This window comes from Macaca nemestrina, chromosome 8, assembly GCF_043159975.1.
Source record: "Macaca nemestrina isolate mMacNem1 chromosome 8, mMacNem.hap1, whole genome shotgun sequence".
Classification (NCBI taxonomy): Eukaryota; Metazoa; Chordata; class Mammalia; order Primates; family Cercopithecidae; genus Macaca; species Macaca nemestrina.
The window spans coordinates 24,808,406-24,831,912 of NC_092132.1; the positions used below are offsets into that span (position 1 = coordinate 24,808,406).

At 41.2% G+C, this 23,507-nt stretch overlaps 1 protein-coding gene across 2 annotated transcripts in view; it reads left to right on the top strand.

The window, feature by feature from the left end:
• Positions 1-16,961, top strand: part of LOC105468517 (syntrophin beta 1) — a 275,913-nt gene extending 258,952 nt beyond the window's left edge. The window contains exons 5-7 of one of the 2 annotated variants that reach the window (XM_011718733.3): positions 7,255-7,451; positions 10,982-11,172; positions 14,800-16,961. In XM_011718733.3, coding sequence (XP_011717035.2) covers positions 7,255-7,451; positions 10,982-11,172; positions 14,800-14,892 — 481 coding nt within the window. In that variant the 3' untranslated portion in view covers positions 14,893-16,961. Of the gene's footprint in view, positions 1-1,829; positions 2,153-7,254; positions 7,452-10,981; positions 11,173-14,799 lie in introns of those variants that run through there. The other variant, XM_024788697.2, reaches the window with a different exon arrangement.
• The last annotated feature ends 6,546 nt before the right edge of the window (positions 16,962-23,507 follow it).

Sequence of the window (23,507 nt, forward strand, 5' to 3'; positions counted from 1 at the left end):
CTCCAAAACTGGAGCTCAACTTGGAGTAAAGAGGCCATGGGGATTCGGAGGGGAGAGAGTATTTCTCCTTTTAAACTGTGTCTCCTGGAGGCTTAATCCATGCCTGTTCTGTTCACACTGTACCTAGACGTGAGTTTGTGTAGACTAGGTGCTTATTAGTCTACTAGAGGGACCACAACAAAATACCACAGACTGGGTGGCATCAACAACAGACAATTAGTTCTCACAGTTCTGGAGGCTTGAAGTCTAAGATCAGGGTGCTGTCAGGATTGGTTTCTAGTGAGAACTGTCTTCCTGGCTTGCAGATGACTGCCCTCTTTCTGTGTCCTCACATGGTCTTTCCTCTGTGAATACACGGAGCAGGAGAGATTTTTGGCTTCTCTTCCTCTTCTTATAAGAACACGGTTCCACTGGATTAATGCCCCACTCTCAGGACCCCCTCACTTAACCTTTATTACCTCCTTGTAGGTCCTAATGTTATAGGGATTAAGAAGGAATTATTTAGGTAGATAGCAAGGGCATGGGAGTCCTCAGTAAGGCTTTTCCTTTTAATGAAAAGCAACCCCAAATCATTTTCTAACAAAGAGCAGGCTGTAAGTTGAGCCACAGACATAAACAAGCTGGGAGCTTGCAGGGCTGAATGCCGGCAGGAACTACCGACTAGACATTTTCAAGATGGCGGCTCCATCTTCCCTTCTCTGTCAGCCACGTGTACAGCAAGAAGCAGACAACATGGCACCGATCAACTGGAAAGTCCAGTTGCATAAGATGATTAAGGTAGGGCAAGCAGCCCTTCCCCGAACTATGTGAAAGTCATACCTGATGGAACCAATCTGTGAGTCCTGCCTAAATCAGATACCGCCTTCTCAAACTGGACTATAAAATTCAGTGCATTGGCCTCTAGCCGGCCTTTCTGCTCGGAAACCCCTTTCTCTATAGAGGAACCTGTTTCTCTTTCTCTTCTCTTATACCTATTAAACCTCCACTCCTAAACTCCTAGTGTTGTCCGCGTTCTAAATTTTCCTGATGCGGGACAACGAACCCCAGGGGCCACTTCACTATTTTCAAATACTGTCATACTGGGCTTCAACATATGAATCTTATGAGGACACAATTCAGTCCATAACAGTACTCCATAAATATTTATTGAGTATATCAGTTGGTGAATGAAGAACTCTTTATCGATTGAATGAATGCATGAATGAATTAGTGAGTGATCTTTGGTGTTCTTTTGTAAGGAAGGGAGAAAGGACTTGAACAAAGCAAGAAGCTTCTCTGTGACCCCTGAGAGTACCCCTGAGTCCAAAAAGATCCTATAACTTCAACTGGCAGGTCTCAGTATCTCTGTTATCTCCTTTGCTGGAGGCCAGTGTGTCAGTGTAAGGGATTAATGAAGCCACAAGTGTAGGTTTCATCCCACGTGGATCAGTTAACTTTATTCTGAGAAGGGCTATTCCATAGCTATAGCCTGCAGGCCTTCGGTGTTAGACTCGAAACACTTCTAATATTAAACAATGAAATAAATGTGAGTTACACATGCATTTAAGAAAGATGAATAAAAACAAGTAAAATAATTACCCAATTTTTGGTGACTCAGTGACAGCAGTCGTGGTGGTGGTTTCATTAAAGAATAAATGTTTACAGAGTAAAAACTGTAAGGAGCACCCCCCGCCCACCACGCAGGTCAAAACCAATCACAAGTGAGGCAGGCTCGCTGAGCGCTTTCAACCAGCGCTCATTGTCGTACATTTGATTATTGTAGATGTCATGATTTTTTTATACTAATTTGTATGCATTTCTTCACTCATTTTGCAACTCACTTATTCCAGTTCAGAGTCAACGGTGGCCAGACGGAGCCTATCCCAGCAGCTCAGGGCACAAAGCAGGAACCAACCCTGGACAGACGCTCACACCCACATTCACACTCATCCCAGGACCATGTAGACACGCCATGTAACCTAACAGGAACATCTTTGGGATGCAGGAGGAAACTGGAGATCCCAGAGAAAACCCAGGCAGTCATGGGGAGAATGTGCCAACTCCACACAGACAGTGGACCCCCAGGGAATCCATTTCTTTTCTCACTAATGTTATAATAAAATGATGTTGAATGGAATGAAAATATTTGAGGACCTGACGTGTATGTTTCTTAGAGAATTTTTTTTTTTTTTTGAGAGGGAGTCTCGCTCTTTTGCCCAGGCTGGAGTCCAGTGGCAATCTCGGCTCACTGCAACCTCTGCCTCCCAGGTTCAAGTGATTCTCCTGCCTCAGCCTCCTGAGTAGCTGCGTCTACAGGCACGTGCCACCACAACTGGCTAATTTTTATATTTTCAGTAGAGACGGGGTTTCACCATATTAGGCTGGTCTCAAACTCATAACCTCACGTGACCACCTGCCTCAGCCTCCCAAAGTGATGGGATTACATGCGTGAGCCACCATGTCCAGCCTCTTAGAGAAAATTTTAAGCATTTTTTAAAAAGAAGACACAAAATCAGCCATAAAATTGCTCTACATTTTAATGGATTTGTTTTCAAGCTTTTCTTAACATCCTTGAGTTATATTTACAGAGCTTTTCTGTAATATAGATGCATTTTCCCACATTTACACATAGTACTTATAATTTCAAGGTGTGTAATACTGCATCCAGAGGACACGCACACATATGGATACAGCAGATAGCTGATGTATTTCACTTGAGTTTTATCTGGGAAAAGTATCCTTTTATTACAGCATACCCACTAGGTAGTGAAAAGACAATTTGCTTTATCTCAGAGTTTACATACAGTACTGTACGTTTCATTAAGCCGATATCAGCATATCCAAAAGGGCACATAATTCAACATGTCTGCTGTTCCTCAGATGGCATATCCAGGTTCTTTAATATAAAAGAGAATTTACACTTGATGAGTTGAAAAATCAATTTTCCTCTTGCCTCTTTTTATTAATCAATGAGAGTTTTATGATGAGATGAATAACACAGAACATCAACAGCCCTTCCTGTAAAACAGCAGTCCCCAAGACCTAGGCCGTGGACCTCTAGCAGTCTGTGGCATGTTAGGAACGGGACCGCACAGCAGAGGTGAGCAGCTAGGAAGCAAAGCTTCATCTGTATTTACAGCACTCCCCATTGCTCGCATTACCACCTGAATTCTGCCTCCTGTCAGATCAGCAGCAGCCTTAGATTCTTGCAGGAGTTCGAACTCTATTGCTCCTTATGAGAATCTAATGCCTGATGATATGTCACTGTCTCCCATTGTCCCCAGATAGGACCATCTAGTTTGCAGGAAAACAAGTGCAGGGCTCCCACTGATTCTACATTATGGAGAGTTGAATAATTATTTCATTATATAGTACAACATAATAATAGTAGCAATAAAGTGCACAATAAATGTAATGCACTGGAATCATCCTGAAACCATCCTCCCCTCAATCACCAATTCCCCACCCCATCCCGAAAGATGGGGAAACCAGTCCCCGGTGCCAAAAAGATTGGCACTTCTGCTCTAAAAGCTTCCTTTGACCGGGTGTGGCGGCTCATGCCTGTAATCCCAGCACTTTGGGAGGCCAAGGCAGGCAGATCACCTGAGGTCAGGAGTTCGAGACCAGCCTGGCCAACATGGCAAAACCCCATCTCTACTAAAAATACAAAAATTAGCCGGATGTGGTGGTGCACGCCTGTAATCCCAGCTACTCAGGAGGCTGAGACAGAGAATCGCTTGAACCCAGGGGATGGAGGTTGCAGTGAGCTGAGATCACACCACTGCTCGCCAGCCTCAGTGACAGAGCAAGACTCTCTTATTTATTAAATAAATAAATAAATAAATACATAAATAAAAACCTTCTTCATTATTACTTCTCGAACACACTGGACTTCCCATCAAGCTCTCCCTGTTCAGGGTATCGGTCAGCTTGGTTCCAGGCTTTCTCAGACCTCATTCCTTTCTCTTAGTAATTCCATTCCTCATACCCTGAGCTACCAAACGTGGATTTTCTAACAAATTGCATTTTCCCAGTTATTATTTATTTCAATTTTATAGTCTAATAAATATTGGTAGGAAATTCACAGAAACTCCTAGGATTCTCCATGAGAGTGGCATATCTTTTTCTCACTTTGCTTCTACCTCTACAATATATTTATGCTGGCTCTGGATCGTGACAGACTTGATGTCCTCTGGATGGAAATTTAGGGTATGGAAAATGAGAACAAGTTAGGCCAGGGAAGGAAGAAGGGAACCAGTTTTTATTGAATGCCGACTATAATGTTCTAGATACTGAACGAAGTGCTCTGTATACTTTACTATATTTAATCCTAATCCTATGGGGTAGGTATTATATTTTTTAAATGAGGAAACTAAGGGTAGGGGTAAGAATGGAGCACAAACCATATACTAGTTTCTGTGATAGGTACAGAGCATTGGTTATTTAATCTTCACAACACAACCTTACTTTTTTTTTTTTTTTTTTTTTTGAGATGGAGTCTCACTCTGACGCCCAGGCTGGAGCGCAGTGGTGCGATCTCGGCTCACTTCAACTTCTGCCTCCCGGGTTCAAACGATTCTCCTGCCTCAGCCTCCCGAGTAGCTGGGATTACAGGCACAGGCCACCACACCCAGCTAATATTTTGCATTTTTAGTAGAGATAGGAGTTCACTGTGTTAGCCAGGATGGTCATGACCTTACTTTTTAAGAAGTAATGATTCTTAAAAAGTTTAACAAATGTCAGACAGAATGGGGTTCTAATAGAGCTTCGTATGCCTGCCAAACCTATGTCCTTTTTCAGCTTAACATGCAGCCTGCCAGCCGTGATCAGCTGATATAGATGTTAAAATTTCAAAAAGGCAGGGTGAGCTATTTAATTTCTGGATTCAGAGTACAGAGTGCTCACCATTACACCTCACATGAGCAATTTAATTTCTTTTTTTTTTTTTTTTTTTTTTTTGAGATGGAGTCTCACTCTGTCACCCAGTCTGGAGTGCAGTGGCGTGATCTCGGCTCACTGCAACCTCTGCCTCCCAGGTTCAAGCAGTTTTCTGCCTCAGCCTTCCAAGTAGCTGGGATTACAGGTGCATGCCACCATGCCCAGATAAGTTTTGTATTTTTAGTAGAGATGGGGTTTCACCATCTTGGCCAGGCTGGTCTTGAACTCCTGACCTCGTGATCCATCCCCCTTGGCCTCCCAAAGTGCTGGGATTACAGGCGTGAGCCACCACACCTGGCTGACCTATTTAATTTGTTGAAGCAATTAAAGCTTAAACACTTTCAAGTCTAAAAACTTATTTTGAAATACACTTTTGAGCAAATATACATATACATATACATTCTTGCTCCTTGTAGATACCTTTTCTTAATGAATTTTTCCTTTACCCTCAGTCCCTTTAAAGCCTATGCTAGGTAGGCTTCAGAGAAATGCTTTCTGTTTTCTTTAGCCTCACTTTCATTTGAATCCTCTAGCAGCTTCTCAGTGACTCTGGCTCACTTATTACAAAATGCCCTCCTCCCTCCTGAATGAATTGGGCTTAATCTCTACATGTTAAATCCCCATGTGTGGGCACCCATGCCAGCAGTCATTTCCCTTCACACTGTCCTAGACTACTCTCAATGAGATTCATGGAACTGCCATACCTTTTTTTTCTTTTTTTTTTTTTGTAAGACAGAGTCTCACACTGTTGCCCAGGCTGGAGTGCAGTGGTGCGATCTCAGGTCACTGCAATCTCTGCTTTCCAGATTCAAGCCATTCTGCCTCAGCCTCCCGAGTAGCTGGGACTACAGGTGCATGCCACCATGCCGGGCTAATTTTTGTATTTTTAGTAGAGAAGGGGTTTCCCATGTTGGCCAGGCTGGTCTTGAACTCCTGACCTCAGGTGATCTGCCCGTCGCAGCCTCCCAAAGTGCTGGGATTGCAGGTGTGAGGCACCGTACCTGGCCTTTCATATCTTTAATGACTCTTTCAACCTAAAGACTTTTCAAATGCCCTTTTCCTTTGAGTTGGCCTTGCAAACCACTCCTGCTGCCTAATTTTAACTTTGTAAGTAAAAGAAAGCTCCTTCAAGTTATACAACAAACTTGTTGCCAGAAATTCAACAGGTAATAATTTGCTTTATTTTACTGATAATTTCGTTCCTGCAGTATTTAGGTTTATAAGAGAACATAAGCTTTTGTATTTCCTCTGTGCAATTTTAATCTAGTGGTAACAAGCCTTTTGCCTAAGAAAATAACTCTTGCATCCACCATGTGGTTAGACACCTGGCATTTCTCTAGCAAATTGTAAAGTGTTGCTTTCTGGATTAAAAGATGAGACTTAAAATGAAAATACCCTAGAGAGAAGTCACATTTACTAAATTAGACTTATGCTACCCTGCAAATGATTGATTTAAAAGTCTCTCCCAAAAGGAGATTGAGATATCGAGGCATAGGAGAGAGGATGAAAGATCCCAGTGTTCAAAAGCAATGAATAAGAAGTAGGACCTAGCCCCTGCTCCAAAGGTGGCCCTCAGAGCACTTTGATTCTTCCTCTTTCAAGTCTGGTCTTTCAGAAAATATTTACTATGGAAGTCACATTTTACGCTGAGTGTAAGTTCAAAAGTCAGTGTGAAAATCTTGGGTGGTAAAAATCTCTCTTGAAAATCTCCCCTAAAGTGCAGTTCCATACTGCTTCTCAAGAAGTCCAGCATTGCCAGTTCTTCCTTGAGCTTTAGCAAATACACCAGTGCTATTGCTTCAACTGAGTTCCAGCTTGTTTGTTTGCATTTAGGGGCTACATGCATGAAAAATTGCACACCTAGAAGTACATTCAATGCAGCCCGACGTTTCAAACTACAAGAGACACAGGAAAGTGAAGCCTCACCCAGGAAATAATAGATTCTCAGTCTTGTTTCATGCTTGTGCTGGGACATATAGATGCTCAGGAAAGGAATGCTGGAGAGAATTTTACACAGTATTTAATTTATTTTCTCACTCATATTTATTTATTTTTCCTTATAGTTGAACTTGCACAAATTAAAGTCATGTTATTGAACTCCCTTGCATATTCGTCCAGATGTCCAGCTCTTGGGTGCTATCTTAACCTCACGCTACCATTGGAGAGGAGATGGCAGAAGAGCAGGGTATAGTGGAGCCCTTTGATTCCAGACCAGAAAAATGAGAGCGGATCACCAATTTGGGTCTTATACAAGGTGATATGCCAGGTGAATAAACTAGTCTCCATTTTGATGATCTCTCTCTCTCTCTCTCTCTCATTCTCTCTCTCTTTCTCCAGGCTGGTCCATTCAGGTCCAGGGAAGGGATCACCCCAGGCTGGTGTGGATTTGTCCTTTGCAACGCGAACTGGTACCAGGCAAGGGATTGAAACACATCTCTTCAGAGCAGAGACCAGCAGGGACCTCTCCCACTGGACAAGGAGCATAGTACAGGGTTGCCACAATTCTGCTGAACTCATTGCTGAAATCAGCACTGGTGAGTACTGCAGTGGGCTACCGAGGACACACTGTTAGGGGAAGATGAACCCTCTACTCCACTGGGGCCTTACAGTAGTTTTCATTACTGGCCTCTGGGGATAGTTAAAATTCCAGAAGCAAATTTAAATTCTTCTACATTAAGGAAGTCTATGCCCTACTAAAATGTAACCTAAAGCTTTGATTATAAAAAGACTTATCCTATCTTCATTCAAGAAAATTTGGTAAATTGGATAGTCGGTTACAGTTCTCCTACCTGTAACCTCTGGGTGGCTTCCTGGAGGAATGAACTTTGAGGCATGAATGAGCAGTGTGCTTGGTTACAAACAGCAGAAACTGATTCTGAGTAATCTATCACAGAATAAAATTATTGGAAATATATTAGGCAGTTAATAGGATTGATCAGAAAACAGGTGTGTGAGTCTGTTTGGCCTGCTATAGAGAAATGCCTGAAGCCAGGTAATTTATAAAGAAAAGAGGTTTACTTTGGCTCCCAGTTCTACAGACGGTACAGGAATCATCATGGTCCTGGCATCTGCTTCCGGTGCCTCAGGAAGCTTCCCATCATGATGGAAGGCAAATGGGAACTGGCATATCACATGGCAATAGAAGAGAGGAGAGAGAGAGAGAGGAGAGGAAAGTGCCGCACTATTTTAAACAACCAGGTCTCTCATGAATTCAAAGCAAGAGCTCACTCATTACTGAAAGGAGGAGGGAACCAAGCTATTCATGAAGGATCCGCCCCCAACAGCCAAACACCTTCCACCAAGCCCCACCTCCATACTGGGGATTACATTTCAGCATGAGATTTGGAGGGGATAAAACATCCAAACCATATCAACTAGAGACCCAGGGCAGTAAAAAAGAGCAGGAGCCAAAGGCATCGTGGTGGCGATAAGCAGAGCAAAGGTACAGTTCTGGGAAGAGTGACCCGTGCCCCTGCCCTGGTGTGAATGAAGAGGCAGAGGCAGAATGGAAGTGCTGAGTGAGTACAGGCCACATCCACACAGAGCTCTTTGAAAGGGCAAGTCGGTGGTAGAAACGGGAGATGTGTGTAGAAGGAAGAACGCTTCTATAGTACAGTATGTATTAAAGACCTGCTATATGCCAGGCATTTAATGTGTCGGTAGTTTCATACTTTGAAAAACAAACTTTTTTTTGGGGGGGGGGATGGAGTTTTGCTCTTGTCACCTGGGCTGGAGTACAATGGCGAGATCTCACTGCAACCTCCACCTCCCGGGTTCAAGCAATTCTGCTGCCTCAGCCTCCTAAGTAGCTGGGATTACAGATGGGGAGGCAGTGCTATCAGTACAATCTCTGTGCCATTTTCCTTGGACATCCTTGGATGGGAGGGCTGGCAGAGGGCAGGGTTCAGGGACTGTTCCCAGAAGGAGTTATAGACCTGTTAGAGGAAAAGATGAGCGCTAGTTACAAGTCGAAAGATATCTGTAAGTCAGTCAGGAGAAAGGGCATATGTTTTAATCAGAGCTCTGATTAAAATCCACCGCATTCTGTGAGCAATGGAGATCTCTATTTCTTCCCCAAAACTTTGAAGGCCTACCCACCTACTGTCATTATCATGAGGTAGGAAAGTTGAGCAATTCTGTGCCCAGCTCCTTCTCCACATCCCTCCTTGTCCTGAGTGCCAGACCCAGAAGGAACACAGGGCAGAGTGCAAAGAACTTGAATTTTGAAAGCCAAACAACCTGGACTGGTGACGTGTTCATGTCTCTGAGCTTTCCTTTTTCCACCTATAATATCGGGCTGTGTTCAGGCTTCAGAAGTTCGAGGCTGGTCTCGAACTCCTGACCTCAAGTTATCTGCCCGCCTCGGCCTCCCAAAGTTGGGATTACAGGTGTGAGCCAGTGCACCTGCTGGCCTTATTTAAATCAAAGTTCTGTTTTTTCTGGCTTGAGACAAGACCTACAGGGCCATTGGAAGGCAAGTACACCTATAGACCTGTGTGTTCTTAGATAGTTAGATAGGGACTAGTAGATCCCAGCAAAAGGAATTTCTTCCCATTTTTTTTTCCTTAATTCTATGGGGCTTTTAAAATTACAACACCAAAATAAATCCATTGCGTGGAGCAAATGATGATGTACAGCAAGTTCTCAATCAATAAAGAAAAAGGAAAGGGATTTGCTCTTATGCCTCCAAGCCCCACCCCCAGCAGGGAGTGTCCTGGTTTCCCTACAGAACTTTTAGATGTAGATCAAAACCTTAGCCAATTTACTTGTCAGGGTCTGTTAAATGTGGTGTTTTATGAAGCAAAAAAATCCAATCTGATCCGTAATAACCTTTTTCAGAACTCTTTGATCAAGAGTTTTAAACATTCACAAGTCTTCCTAAATAGGAGTTAGGATGCTGTGGCAGTCCCCGTGCCCAGCCCATAAGCTTAAAGAGCAGGACTCTTCCTAAACATAGTGAGAATCCCAGATAAAAACTGGCACCGCACCTGCTCAAGAAGTTTTTGCTTTGTGCCTTTGGATCAGAGGGCACCATGTGGATGCCACCCCTGAGATTCCTGGATGCCACACCCAGGGTGCTCTTCATGGAAGATGCCACATCTGAGGTCTGTCAGCAATAGCAGCTTTTCCAGGATCCAAGATCATCAGGGAAATTAAAAGAGCACCCCTCTCAATTTCTAAAACGAGATTTGTTAGACTATTAAAAATTAGACTATTTCTAAACTACTCATTCCTGACTTATGTATTTACATTAGTTAACTTTGATAATATCATGGGTGTATGCTGTCTTCTTTCACCAGGTGGTAGATATAATTGTGTGTGTGTGTGTGTGTTGATGATGATAAGGATGGTGATTCAAAGGTGTCTTTATTTATTTAAAGAAAATTTTTTTTTTTTTTTTTTTTTTTGAGATAGAGTCTTGGTCTGTCACCCAGGCTGGAATACAGTGGAGAGATCTTGACTTACGGCAACCTCTGCCTCCCAGGTTCAAGCCATTCTCCTGCCTCAGCCTCCAGAGTAGCTGGGACTACAGGCACACACCACCACGTCTGGCTAATATTTGTATTTTTAGTAGAGATGGGGTTGCACCATATTGGCCAGGCTGGTCTCGAACTCCTGGCCTCAAGTGATCTGCCCGCCTCGGCCTCCCAAAGTTGGGATTACAGGTGTGAGCCAGTGCGCCTGCTGGCCTTATTTAAATCAAAGTTCTGTTTTTCTGGCTTGAGACAAGGCCTATAGGGCTGTTGGAAGGCAAGTACACCTATAGACCTGTGTGTTAGATGGCTAGATAGGGACTAGAACGCAGATAACATTCAGTAGATCCCAACAAAAGGAATTTCTTTCCATTTTTTTCCTTAATTCTATGGGGCTTTTAAAATTACACCACCAAAATAAATCCAAAGAGTATATTTTCATGAACAATGACTATATGTTTATTTTAGTAAGAAATTTGTAGCTGATCGCTGGGACTGAGGAGGCATGAAGTGAGTGATTGGGAAAATGGATTGATCGCCATTGTTCATACTTGTCTCTTTTTCTCTCTTTCTCTCTCTTTCTCTCTCAGCTTGCACCTACAAAAACCAGGAGTGCCGTTTGACCATACATTATGAGAATGGATTTTCTGTTACCACTGAACCACAGGAGGGTGCCTTTCCCAAGACCATCATACAGTCTCCTTATGAAAAGCTCAAAATGTCTTCAGATGATGGAATCAGGATGCTGTATTTAGATTTTGGAGGCAAAGATGGAGAGATTGTAAGTGTACTTTTCTTTAGACCATGTGATTTCATATATTAATATTTCATCATGCAACATAATACTGCCTTACTCTTATTCAGCATTTGACTGCTAATGATGTACTTGCAAGCCCATGTTTTATTTGATCCTTGAAATACAGTGATTAGGTTCAATTATTTCAAAGTTCTTTTCTTCGGTCTCATTTTCCATTAGAAGACTACATAAATATTTGAGTCAAAGGAAAGAATCCTTTACAAAGCTAGATTAAATTCTTATCAAATAGGGTCTCACCAGCTTAAAAAATGTACCCTGCAGTTTTAAAAAGTATCAAGCATCTCTTATAACCTTGGCATTGTGCTAGATGTTAGGGATGCAGTGAACTAAAATACATGGTCCCTACTATCAGGGAAGTCTCCGAGGAGAGAACAGAGAGCAAAGAGACAGGAGGGGCCAGATGAGGAGCAGAGCAAGAGGGCAGCAGGAAAATGAAAAGAAACTGATCAACTCCACTGGAGTGGAGAGAGGGCCAGAGGAGGGCACAGAAGAATGGAGCTGATGTCAAACAATATGCAACAAAATTAGCAAATTTATCCGTGAAAGTAACATATGTCTCATCTCAATGCAAGTAGTCCATGCCTTGAAATTAATCATTTCCTGAGATGGTTTCTGCCTGCCATAATGAAAAAGTATATGACTTCACTTGCACAGAAGGGTGAGAATTGCACATTCTTATACTCTCTAGCAAGTGTCATCCTTGGCATTTCAGGAAAACATAGTATCTCATTTAAGCTGTCAAATGTAGAACTTCAAAGAGGACTTTGATTTTGTAATGACTAGTCTCTGTTTAGGTCCTCCCTAGCCACTGGGTTACTCAATGAATTTGTTGGCTTTCAGGAAGAAAAGGGCAGAACACACTTAACAGACCGTAGGGACTTTTTATCTCAAAATTGCAGCCCCACTCTTCTAAATGATGCCATACTTCTGGTACCAAGACAGTACCACATTTCTTGCCACGAGTGCCATAGGCAGCCACGATGGAGGCCATTCCCCGTGGCTGACACTTGGTTTGCTGACATTCACTTTCTGAGAGTTATTTCTAGCCAAGCATTTTTCTAACTTTTAAAATGGATCTACAGAATTTTTATCAAATGTTTGTTTGTTTGTATGTTTCAATCAGTAGGTTCAGTGTGAGGCACCCACTTGGAAATAAAGTAGTGACTTGAAAGTCCATTTTACTAAGAATATTTCTAATTCAGTTGCTGCTCTATCAATCACCTATCGTGTGCTTTTTCCTAAAGGTGACTACTCTCTAGCAAAGTGGAAAAGAGTAAGAATCAGTCTCCTGCTTTATCCTTGGCTTAAAAATTCAAGGCTATTTTTGCTCATGAGGAAAATCACTTATGTCTAAATTTCAGCCTTTCTGCCAGTAATTACAGCCTGACTTGGAAGATTTAGGAAGAACTGATTTTTACTGCCATTACATTTAGTTGACAAGCTCAAATTCAGACACAGCCTCCTTCCCCTGTACCCCCTATGTCTGTTTAAGCAATCCTGGAGGTGGGCCACAGACCGTCCCAGTGTGGAGGGGGAAGGGAGCAGAGATGAGCTGTAGGAAATGCAATAAACTGAGGGTCAAGACCTGGGTTCTCTTTCTGAGTCTGCAACAAACTCACCAACTCTCTTGGGAAAGTCCTTTCATTGCTTTCTATCTCAGTCTCCCATCCATAAAATATACGGATTGAAGTAGCTAATCTTTAATGTCTCTTTCAAAAGTTTCCTTCTGTGTTAGTGACATAGAATGTTGTGGTTAAGCCCTGGCTCTGGCATTAGACAGACTTACATTTGAGTCCACGCTTTTCATTTACTGTAAGATCTATATTTCAGAAAGTTTCATAACTTCCCTGAATCTTAGTTTCCCTATATAAAAAAATGGAGATAATAACAATAGCTTCCTCATCGGGATGCTGTGAGAATTAAATAAGATAGTGGATAGAAGATATTTAGCACAGTACCTGGCTCATAATGAGTACCACCTTAACTTTGGTAGCTATAATATGTGCAGGTGGTTGTGATTCTCCAACATTGTCATCATCAGAACAAAACTGGGGACAGCAGAAGAGAACTGAGAACAGCTCTCCCAATTTCCCTAAATTAGGTCAGGTGATAAAATTCAACTTCCGAAGGACCCTCCTGCTCAGACTGTATGTCTTGCGTGTGCCAGGTTCTCAAGGAACACATCAAGAGGCATAAGACTTCAGATGGTGCCTTTCCAGAGATGTGGCATACATGCTTAAACAGTTCAAGACTGAGGATGATGACAACACAGCTGCTTAGCATGGGTTCTGTGTTTTAGTTTATGAGGAAGTTTCACATATAGTAGCTCCTTTAATACTCAAATGACTGTGAATTAGTAGGACTGAGAAGAATTTTAAGAGACTTATCCAAGATTGTACGTCTGAAAAGCATCAGAACCAGGATTCAAACCTAATCTTCAGATGTGAAATTTAGTACTGCTTCATACTGTATCAAATCCAACATGAATAAATATCACTATTGTGGTACCAAAAATAAATGGCTTAGACAGTCAAGAAGGACAACATCAATATTTATGGTATTGGTATATCTAAATTTCACAGGACCTATTTTGGAAAAAAGATACATGAGATGTAAGGAATAAGTTCAAAGAGTTGTTCCTTTATCTCATTGAGGGGCAATTATTTTATTTTATTTTATTTTTACTTTTTTTTATTATTATACTTTAAGTTCTAGGGTACATGTGCGTAACGTGCAGGTTTGTTACATACGTATACTTGTGCCATGTTGGTGCGCTGCAGCCATCAACTCATCAGCACCCATCAACCAGTCATTTACATCAAGTATAACTCCCAGTGCAATCCCTCCCCCCTTCCCCCTCCTCATCATAGGCCCCAGTGTGTGATGTTCCCCTTCCCAAGTCCAAGTGATCTCATTGTTCAGTTCCTACCTATGAGTGAGAACATGCGATGTTTGGTTTTCTGTTCTTGCGATAGTTTGCTGAGAATGATGGTCTCCAGCTTCATCCATGTCCCTACAAAGGACACAAACTCATCTTTTTTTATGGCTGCATAGTATTCCATGGTGTATATGTGCCACATTTTCTTAATCCAGTCTGTCACTGATGGACACTTGGGTTGATTCCAAGTCTTTGCTATTGTGAATAGTGCTGCAGTGAACACATGTGTGCATGTGTCTTTATAGCAGCATGACTTATAATCCTTTGGGTATATACCCAGTAATGGGATGGCTGGGTCATATGGTACTTCTAGTTCTAGATCCTTGAGGAATCACCATACTGTTTTCCATAATGGTTGAACTAGTTTACAATCCCACCAACAGTGTAAAAGTGTTCCTATTTCTCCACATCCTCTCCAGCACCTGTTGTTTCCTGACTTTTTAATGATTGCCATTCTAACTGGTGTGAGATGGTATCTCATTGTGGTTTTGATTTGCATTTCTCTGATGGAGGGGCAATGATTTTAGAGCATAATTGCTCCAGTTAACACTTAAAAGCAGGAAGTGCATATAGATTCATTTGATGTGCAAATCACTCATCTACATCAAGCATTAATTTAAAATCGCTCATGCTCTCTTCTTTTTAAATTTCAGCAACTGGACCTTCATTCCTGCCCCAAGCCAATTGTTTTCATCATTCATTCCTTCCTGTCAGCTAAGATTACAAGACTGGGCTTGGTGGCCTGAAGACAGGGGCGACTTGCCTTTAAGAAAAGAAGGGCTGCAATGCCACCAGAGAACGTGACATCAGACACCATCTGTAGTGAGCAGTGCACCAGATGTAGCGTGCTACAGTCAGCTTTAGCCCTCAAGAGTCATATGTAACTGTCCCAGACTCCTCTATCAGTTTCAGCAACTACAAGGGATACCCTGCGAAAGTACCGTGAGAAATATCAGAGTAAAACTTTCTAGAACAGTACAAGGTTAAAGAGGTGAGGTGACGGGAAACACACAGCATAGCTTTGAAATAATGACAACAAGGACATGACCATTAGAACAGCATGTGCAGATCTTAATCATCCCAGTTCCTAGGTAACTGGTTCACCAGTTACACAAGGCCCAAATAGTTGAGAAATTGACATTTTTACCTACTCCTCCTAGCCCCTATGCCCAGTAACAATGATCCCTTTTTTTATTGTGATTTATTTCGCAATTCTTGCTGAGTTGACTTTCACTTGTAGGAAAAGAAATATATTTCAAATAGAAACCCACCTTCTATTTAAGTATGAAGCAGCTGTTACTTTTTAAACACGAATTATCTTTCAGTAGTGTAGAATGATTCCATTAGCATATACTGAGCAGGAATTAAATAAAGCTTCAGATACTGATCTGAGCTGTAAGCTAGTAGAATCTGAGCCAAAGTAGACTGCTTAAATTGATAAGCTTTGCTAAAGAGTTGTATGCACAAAGGATTAATTCTGGGACTACACTCACACCAAGATCTGCTGTCTTGTAGCCAAGAATTACAGCTTTATTTATAGAGAGTGAATTATGGGTATTTTTTCAGAAAAGATTGTCATCTGATACACATATAAAACAACTCACATTGTTGGAGTTAACTAATTATCCCTATTTCATGGTTTTCAGTGGAAATAGTAAGCAACTTACTGACCCTTGTTTTTGCCTGTGCTTGTATGCATGCATTTTGAAGCAAGTAATAGAGCAGCCTCATTTAATTCTGGACAATGCTGGGTTTTACATATAGACTGACTGCTATAATCAAATCTATTGATAGTATCTGCAGTCCTTTCAGAATTCCAGGGAAATAATATAATGACCTGATATTTTTCTACAGGAATATTTTCAGACATAGCACATTACTGATTTAATGCTTTTGCTTTTATCTTTCAAATCAAATTCGCTAAAAATAACACCTATTGATTTTGAAGTCATTTTTCTCAAACCTTGAAAATGAGCTCTAGGATCTCTATAAACATTTCGAACACTTTTCCTGTAGTTTACACAGACAGACATCTCTTGTTAGACCTGTGTGTTTTAAAGAATCATACGTTAACAAATACCCATGCAAAGAGCTTCAAAAAGTGAAACTGTGTTAAAGGAACATGATTTTACTCACTCAGACATATTTGTTTATTGAATTGCAAAGTTTTATTTTAAATCAGCATTTCCCCAAAGAATATATCATATGACGCTAGGTTCCAAGGGGCTTGACCGAGTGGTGTTTTGCTGGGGGGAGGTAGGGGTTTGTTAATACACTTTACTGAGCTGAAAAATGTTAAACAGATTTCACAATTGCCTCCTTGAAGATTTTAAAGTTCATTGTGATTCTTCAAGGGGAAATCTGGTGAGCCATTCCTCACACTTACCTACGGGACTCCTTTCTAATGGAGCATCTTGTGAAGCTAGTGGGTTTTGTTTTGTTTTTTTAATGCTTTAGAAAACACAGCTTTAGGATATTGACTTTTTGTTTGTTTCTATTTTCAAATGCTGAAAAGTCAAGTCCCAGCTTGAATACCATAGAAAAGCTTTGATGCATTTGTAAATTATATTGCACTTTCACTATATATTTTCAAAATCACTGGAATGTTGTTATACAAGAGAATTATAATTGTGTATTGTAAATAACATATTAAAATACATATATTAATGCCAATAGTTAAATTCAACAATATGTAATCTAAGGTGCTCGGTTCTACATGAAGTATGAGTTAACTGCTCATAATTAAGTTGCCAAGATTCTATTATATATTTATAGACAAATTAAAATGATCATAATTACAAATATGATTTCCTTATCACTTAAGTTTTGGACTGATTAATATCTGCGTGGGGGTCAATGGAAACTACATTCTCTACATTTATAAACATTTAATTATTTATATTTTAGGAAAATATATTTGAATAAAATTAATGCATTTTCTGGAGTAAATTAAAATGTTATTAGCAAGAAATAGAAAATTTGACTAAGATAATTGTGTATTGAATCATTTTTCCCCCCAAGTTAAAATGTATCATAATAGAGAGGCTCTAATGAATCAATTTCCAATATTCATTTTTTTCTCATTTTGAATTCAAGTTACAATGACTTTACACTGTAGATTTTAATCTTGCCTGATGTGTGCTGGTGTGTATGACACAAACTCGTAAGTCTGGATCATGCTTGGGTACAGTCAATGAATCAACCAAGTCACTTTGAGGAATTTGTTTTTGTCCAATTTGCTCTGTGCTCAATCCCATGAATTATTAAATTTACAATGTTTGTCCCCAAATGAAAACCAATATAAATGAATGATGTTTTAATCTGTACTTTATGGGAAGCTGCCTATTTTTCAGTAGATGTGGTTGAGTCCCCTGGTGCGGTGACATCCTTTTAGGCCATCTCATAGGAATTTAAAGAAGGCCAATAGGAATATAGATACTGGTTTTTCTTTCTCTTACTTGAACTAAGTAGGAGAAACCAAACCATAAACCTATTACAAACTACCCAGGCAGAGGCATTTACTTAATTCATCAACTAGTGCAATTAAAACCCTGAAAACACATGTTCCTTGTTGACTCTGCTTGGTTGAAGCAGGAAAGAGTGGTTTTGATGGTCAGAAAGTTTTAAAATTAATGGGCAGGGCCTTTCTGACCCCTGTTTTAACAAACGCGTTAGATATTCCATCTTGAGGGGATTGCAATAGGAGGCTACAGTGAGGGGGTAATTTTTGGATGTATCTGGACTTTAAAAAAAAATGTGCCTATATTTATAGCACCATGAATATTATGTAAAATTTATATATGAATTAAATAAATATTCACCTCTGATTTCCAGTGCAGAAGTTTATATGATATTCTAAATATACAATATGGTGACCTGGACAGTGGTTTTACAATACTCATAGAAGAGCATGGGCGTATGAAGGCAAGTCTTGCTATTCTCTTCCATCAAGTGCTGAAGGATAAGGGGGACGCCACTAGCAACACGTTTGTGTTTTCACTTATTTTTACTTTTCTGAATTCATTTAAAAATATATAGGTTTGGCCGGGCACAGTGGCTCACGCCTGTAATCCCAGCACTTTGGGAGGCCGAGGCGGGCAGATCACCTGAGGTCAGGAGTTTGAGACCAGCCTGGCCAGCATGATGAAACCCTGTCTCTCCTAAAAATGCAAAAATTAGCCAGGCCTGGTGGCATGTGCCTATAATCCCAGCTACTCAGGAGGCTGAGGCAGGAAAATCGCTTGAACCCAGGAAGTGGAGGTTGCAGGGAGCCGAGATCATGCCATTGCACTCCAGCCTGGGTGACAAGAGCAAGACTCCATCTCGGGAAAAAAAAAAAGTGTTTTTTCTTTTTCCCATTGCAGCAAAGTTTAACAGATCCCTAGATATTAATATTGTCCCCAAATTATTAAGTTGAATATAGTTTTAGGATGGGTCTTCACTCAGGGCTTAGGGCTCCCATTTTTAACTACGTTTTCATGGGATTTGACACATACACCAAGCTCCAAATACACAACTTCTCTGTTGTACTAAAATTTGGTTTGTGTTTAAGTTGCTTGTAATAAATGTCATGGACTGGGGTTTCAAAGTCTTTTTACTAGTTGAAACTTTAGTAATATTAAGATTAAATTTAGAACCGTAGAATCACAATTTTGAAGAGACCTTAGAGGCTATCAACCATATTTTAGCCCAAAGTTTATTATTTATTTATTTATTTATTTATTTATTTTTTTTGAAGGAATGAAGGGCTTTATTGAAAACGAAAGTACAGGCCGGGCGCGGTGGCTCAAGCCTGTAATCCCAGCACTTTGGGAGGCCGAGGCGGGCGGATCACAAGGTCAGGAGATCGAGACCACAGTGAAACCCCGTCTCTACTAAAAATACAAAAAATTAGCCGGGCGCGGTGGCGGGCGCCTGTAGTCCCAGCTACTCAGGAGGCTGAGGCAGGAGAATGGCGGGAACCTGGGAGGCGGAGCTTGCAGTGAGCCGAGATCGCGCCACTGCACTCCAGCCTGGGCAACAGCCTGAGACTCCGTCTCAAAAAAAAAAAAAAAAAAAAAAAAAAAAGAAAACGAAAGTACACTCCACAGTGTAGGCCTGAGCATAGGGGGTCAAAGGCTCTGTTAGAGTTTTTGTGAGTTTAAATACCCTCTACTTGGGGTATGTCCTATGTAAATGAAGAGGATGAAGTAAAGTTACAAGGTGTATGCCCTATGGAGAGGCTATTTCCTGTTATAGCTGAAGTGTGAATTAGCCTTATGTTCCCTGCCTCCAGACTCTCTTTTCCTGCCTCATCTCTCCACTTAGAGATGTGATCCTCATAAATCTTTACGGGAGGCAGAGGGACCGATGGTGTTTTTTTCTGTAACTGCTTCGTGCTGACTTGAGGCGTAGTCTCTACCTATCGGGAATCACGGAACTCTCTCTCACGCTGCTCTATCTAGTGGAGGCAGGGTAGTTTCTTGATGGCCAGGGGCGATGTCTTCACCTGGAACTGGCTGGAGCCTTTGTTGCACGATCACCTGAAGCTTGATGGTCTCTCAGGGGTTCCAATGGGTGCACAGTTCCAAAAGTGTGGCGGGACCCTTCTCAGTTGCAAGACCACGAACCTAAAGCTCAAGGTCCCGAAGTTTTTGTTGTACTGTGGATGGCAAGGACAGTCATCCTTTGATGTTTCCAGAAGATTCAAACTGTAAAAAGTTTTCTTTACCCTATTATTTCAGCAGTACTAACTTAAGGTATATGATTTGCTAGTAATGTAGCAACATTGTATATACATGTAAAAATGAATATAAACCAATTGGAACTTTTAAAATATAAACCAATTAAAACTTTTTAAAGTTTGTGCCACTTAAAGTCATCCCACACATACACCATGGCTCAGGTACTACATCTTTGGAAACACTGACCTTGTATAATATTCCATTAAACTCAGGAATCTCTTCCTGAACATCCCTTGAAATTATTCATCCAGCCTGAAATTGAAAATTTCCAGGTATGGGAAAGAAGTACCTCATCTCCCCAGGTAGGTGATTCCATTGCTGGAAGGGTAGAGATGTTTGAAAGTTCTTACACTGTTGGAGCCAAAACTTCTGGCAGAAGTGGGAGATGGTGAAAAATAAGAAAGCCCTATGAGGACAAGATAGAAAACTGACACACAATCAGACCATCCATTGCCTGTTGGCAGCATGGTCAGGAAAAGGCATCCCATGGACAAAGTCCTCCCGCTGACTCTGATCTCAGAGGTGGACACACTCCTGCTCTCATGCTTGGCCTCATGGCTGTGATTCTGCCTTGGCTTGGACCATGGCCTGGGAATGTTGAAAGAAAACGTAAGGTCAGAGGATCACTTGAGGCCAGGAGTTTGAGAGTTTGAGACCAGCCTGGATAAAATAGCGAGACTCCATCTTTAAAACAAAACAAAACAAAATAAAACAAAAAAACAAACAAAACAAATTTCTATCTGCCTAACTTTCAGTCATGACCATGGTTCTACCCTAGAAAATACTGGAAGTCCAATTTCCTGTCCACATGAATATCCTATATAAAAAGACAAGTCAAGGCTGGAAACTACTAAGTAATGTAAAATGATCTGAAATTGTTTTCAATAGGGCATTTAAAGTTCATTTTCATCTTTAAAGAACTACAGTTACCAAGATTAAAACCTTCTACAATACTTAGTGGTAAGATATCTTGCAATAATTGAGAGAGCAATTTGGCAATATCTACACAAATTTAAAAATACATGTACCTTTTGACTTGTGGGAATTTACTCTAGAGATATAACTCTATGAGTGCACAAAGGCGAATGTCTAAAGATCATCTCTGCAGTGTTGCTTGCAACAAGACCATTGAAAAAGTCAATGTGGCCATCACTAGCTAAATAAATCCTGGCACAGAAGTATGCTTGAACATTCTGCAACTGTTACAAAGAATGGCCCATCTTTAAGTGCTAATATGGACAAAATCTCTAAGTGCGAGCTCTGCGAGGTGCATATCTCCCGTTTTTTGTGTTTTTAAATGGCTCTCCAGAAGAGTCAAAGTACACCCTCCACACACCCCATGGGGGCATTTTGGAAGTCTGTGGTAATGCTATTTGGTTGTCACAATAACTGGGGGAAGGGGGCACATTATTGGCCTTTAATGAACAAGACCCAGAGTTCATAGATATAATGCTGATGACAGCCGTACATCCAATGGAACCATTTCCCACACAATTTTTGAGTGTCCTGGGTTATTTGTGTTGGTGAAAAACCTATTCGATAATCCAAGCCTAGACCCTGACTACCTTTTATGTACGAAAACATTTTGACAGATTCAATATATTCTGACTTTTCTAGATATGCAACTACCATATATGTGGAAAAAAGATTGTGTTTCGTTTTGCTCAGGTCATTATCAAAAGGTATTAACATTTTATAAAAACAAGTCTGTATGGTACTTGAGTTACAAACAACTGACTTAGCATCACTTCAGTCATGGCTAATTGGTGTGAAAGTCAAACATCTGACTACTTCATTTTGTCTTTTAGTGTAGTCATACTCCAGCATCTCCATATTGAAATGCATACTGTTTTATTATAATTACTTTGCTTTTCCAAAAATTTTACCTTATGGTTAAGAGATAGCAATTTTTAAGAGTCTAAGTATGTATAGGTTAGATTACTGTATAGGACACATCCTATGTATATCCTCAGATTTCTTCAGTGCCATCATGGCATCTCCTAAACTTCCAGCTGTTTACCCAACCTTAGGCACCACCATAGCTGGGTCTGCTTGACCTAAGTGTTTAGCCACTTAGAGCCAACCAATTGCTTGCCTGGAAATGTTGCCTCCCCTCCCATCTCTGTTTGGTGGCTGCCAGGCAGCCAGGCAAAGGAGACACATACTTCGGTTTCTGAGTTCTATCATCAATTCCAGACTTGGATGGACAGCACACTGCAGGGCACAGGAGCTGGATTCCAGAGCAGCTGCTGGGTCATAACCTGAGCAAGGCAGAACTATAGGGGATTTAAATCTTTGTGGGGTCAAACAGGAGTCAGTAACAAGGAGGAGCCAGCACAAATAAATAATCCTCTTCTTCCTTTTTTGTTTTTTGTGTTTTGAGACCAGAATCTCACTCTGTCACCCAGGCTGGAGTGCAGTGGTGCAATCTCAGGTCATTGCACCCTTTCACCTCTTAGGTTCAAGCTATTCTCCTGCTCAGCCTCCCAGGTAGCTGGGATTACAGGCAGACACCACCATCCCCACCTAATTTTTGTGTGTGTTTTTTAATAGACACAGGGTTTCACCATGTTGGCCAGGCTGGTCTCAAACTCCTGACCTCAAGTGATCTGCCTCCCTCGGCCTCCCAAAGTAATGACATTACAGGCGTGACCCACTGCACCCGGCCTCTTCTTCCTCTTTTTATGTACTTGTGTGAGGCACCCTCTATCCTGAGAGACATCTCATGTGACTGAGAAGATGCTGACTTAGTGGTTGACTGTGTCTCTCTGGGCCTCATGAGCACTAATGTCACCTTGCCTTGCTTTCCTGCCTTCCCTGCCTTTCCCCTCCTTTTTTCATCATCTCCGTGTCTCCCAAATAAAGCAGCAGCACAAATCTTTGCCTCAGATTTTGGTTTCTAGGAAACTTGGCCTAAGACCATTATTTATGAATCCCACCTTGTGATAGCGAAGGAGACATTAAAAGTACTGCTTATAGGCCGGGCGCGGTGGCTCAAGCCTGTAATCCCAGCACTTTGGGAGGCCGAGACGGGCGGATCACAAGGTCAGGAGATCGAGACCATCCTGGCTAACACGGTGAAACCCCGCCTCTACTAAAAAATACAAAAAACTAGCCGGGCAAGGTGGTGGGCGCCTGTAGTCCCAGCTACTCGGGAGGCTGAGGCAGGAGAATGGCGTAAACCCGGGGGGCGGAACTTGCAGTGAGCCGAGATCCCGCCACTGCACTCCAGCCTGGGCGACAGAGCCAGACTCCGTCTAAAAAAAAAAAAAAAAAAAAGTACTGCTTATAGAAGGGGTGTTTGGGCCTGATTAGTTGAGAAACAATGGACACATATAATATGCCTGTACATGTATTAAAATGTCTGGAAAGATACATTTAAAAAGGCCTGTTACTATCAGTTACTGCTGAGAAATGGGACTGGGGATGATGGGTATGACCTTAATACCCTTCTAGATTACATGAACTTCTTAACTGTGCATTTCAAAATTCCCTTTTAAAAAAGGTTCTTTTTTATGACTAATGTTCCGATATGATGAATAATATATTTAACCTGTCTATAAAATCCTGATAATAGAACTATTTGAATGTGTGACCAGAAATCAATTATCATGTCACCTACAGTCCTCTAAATTATA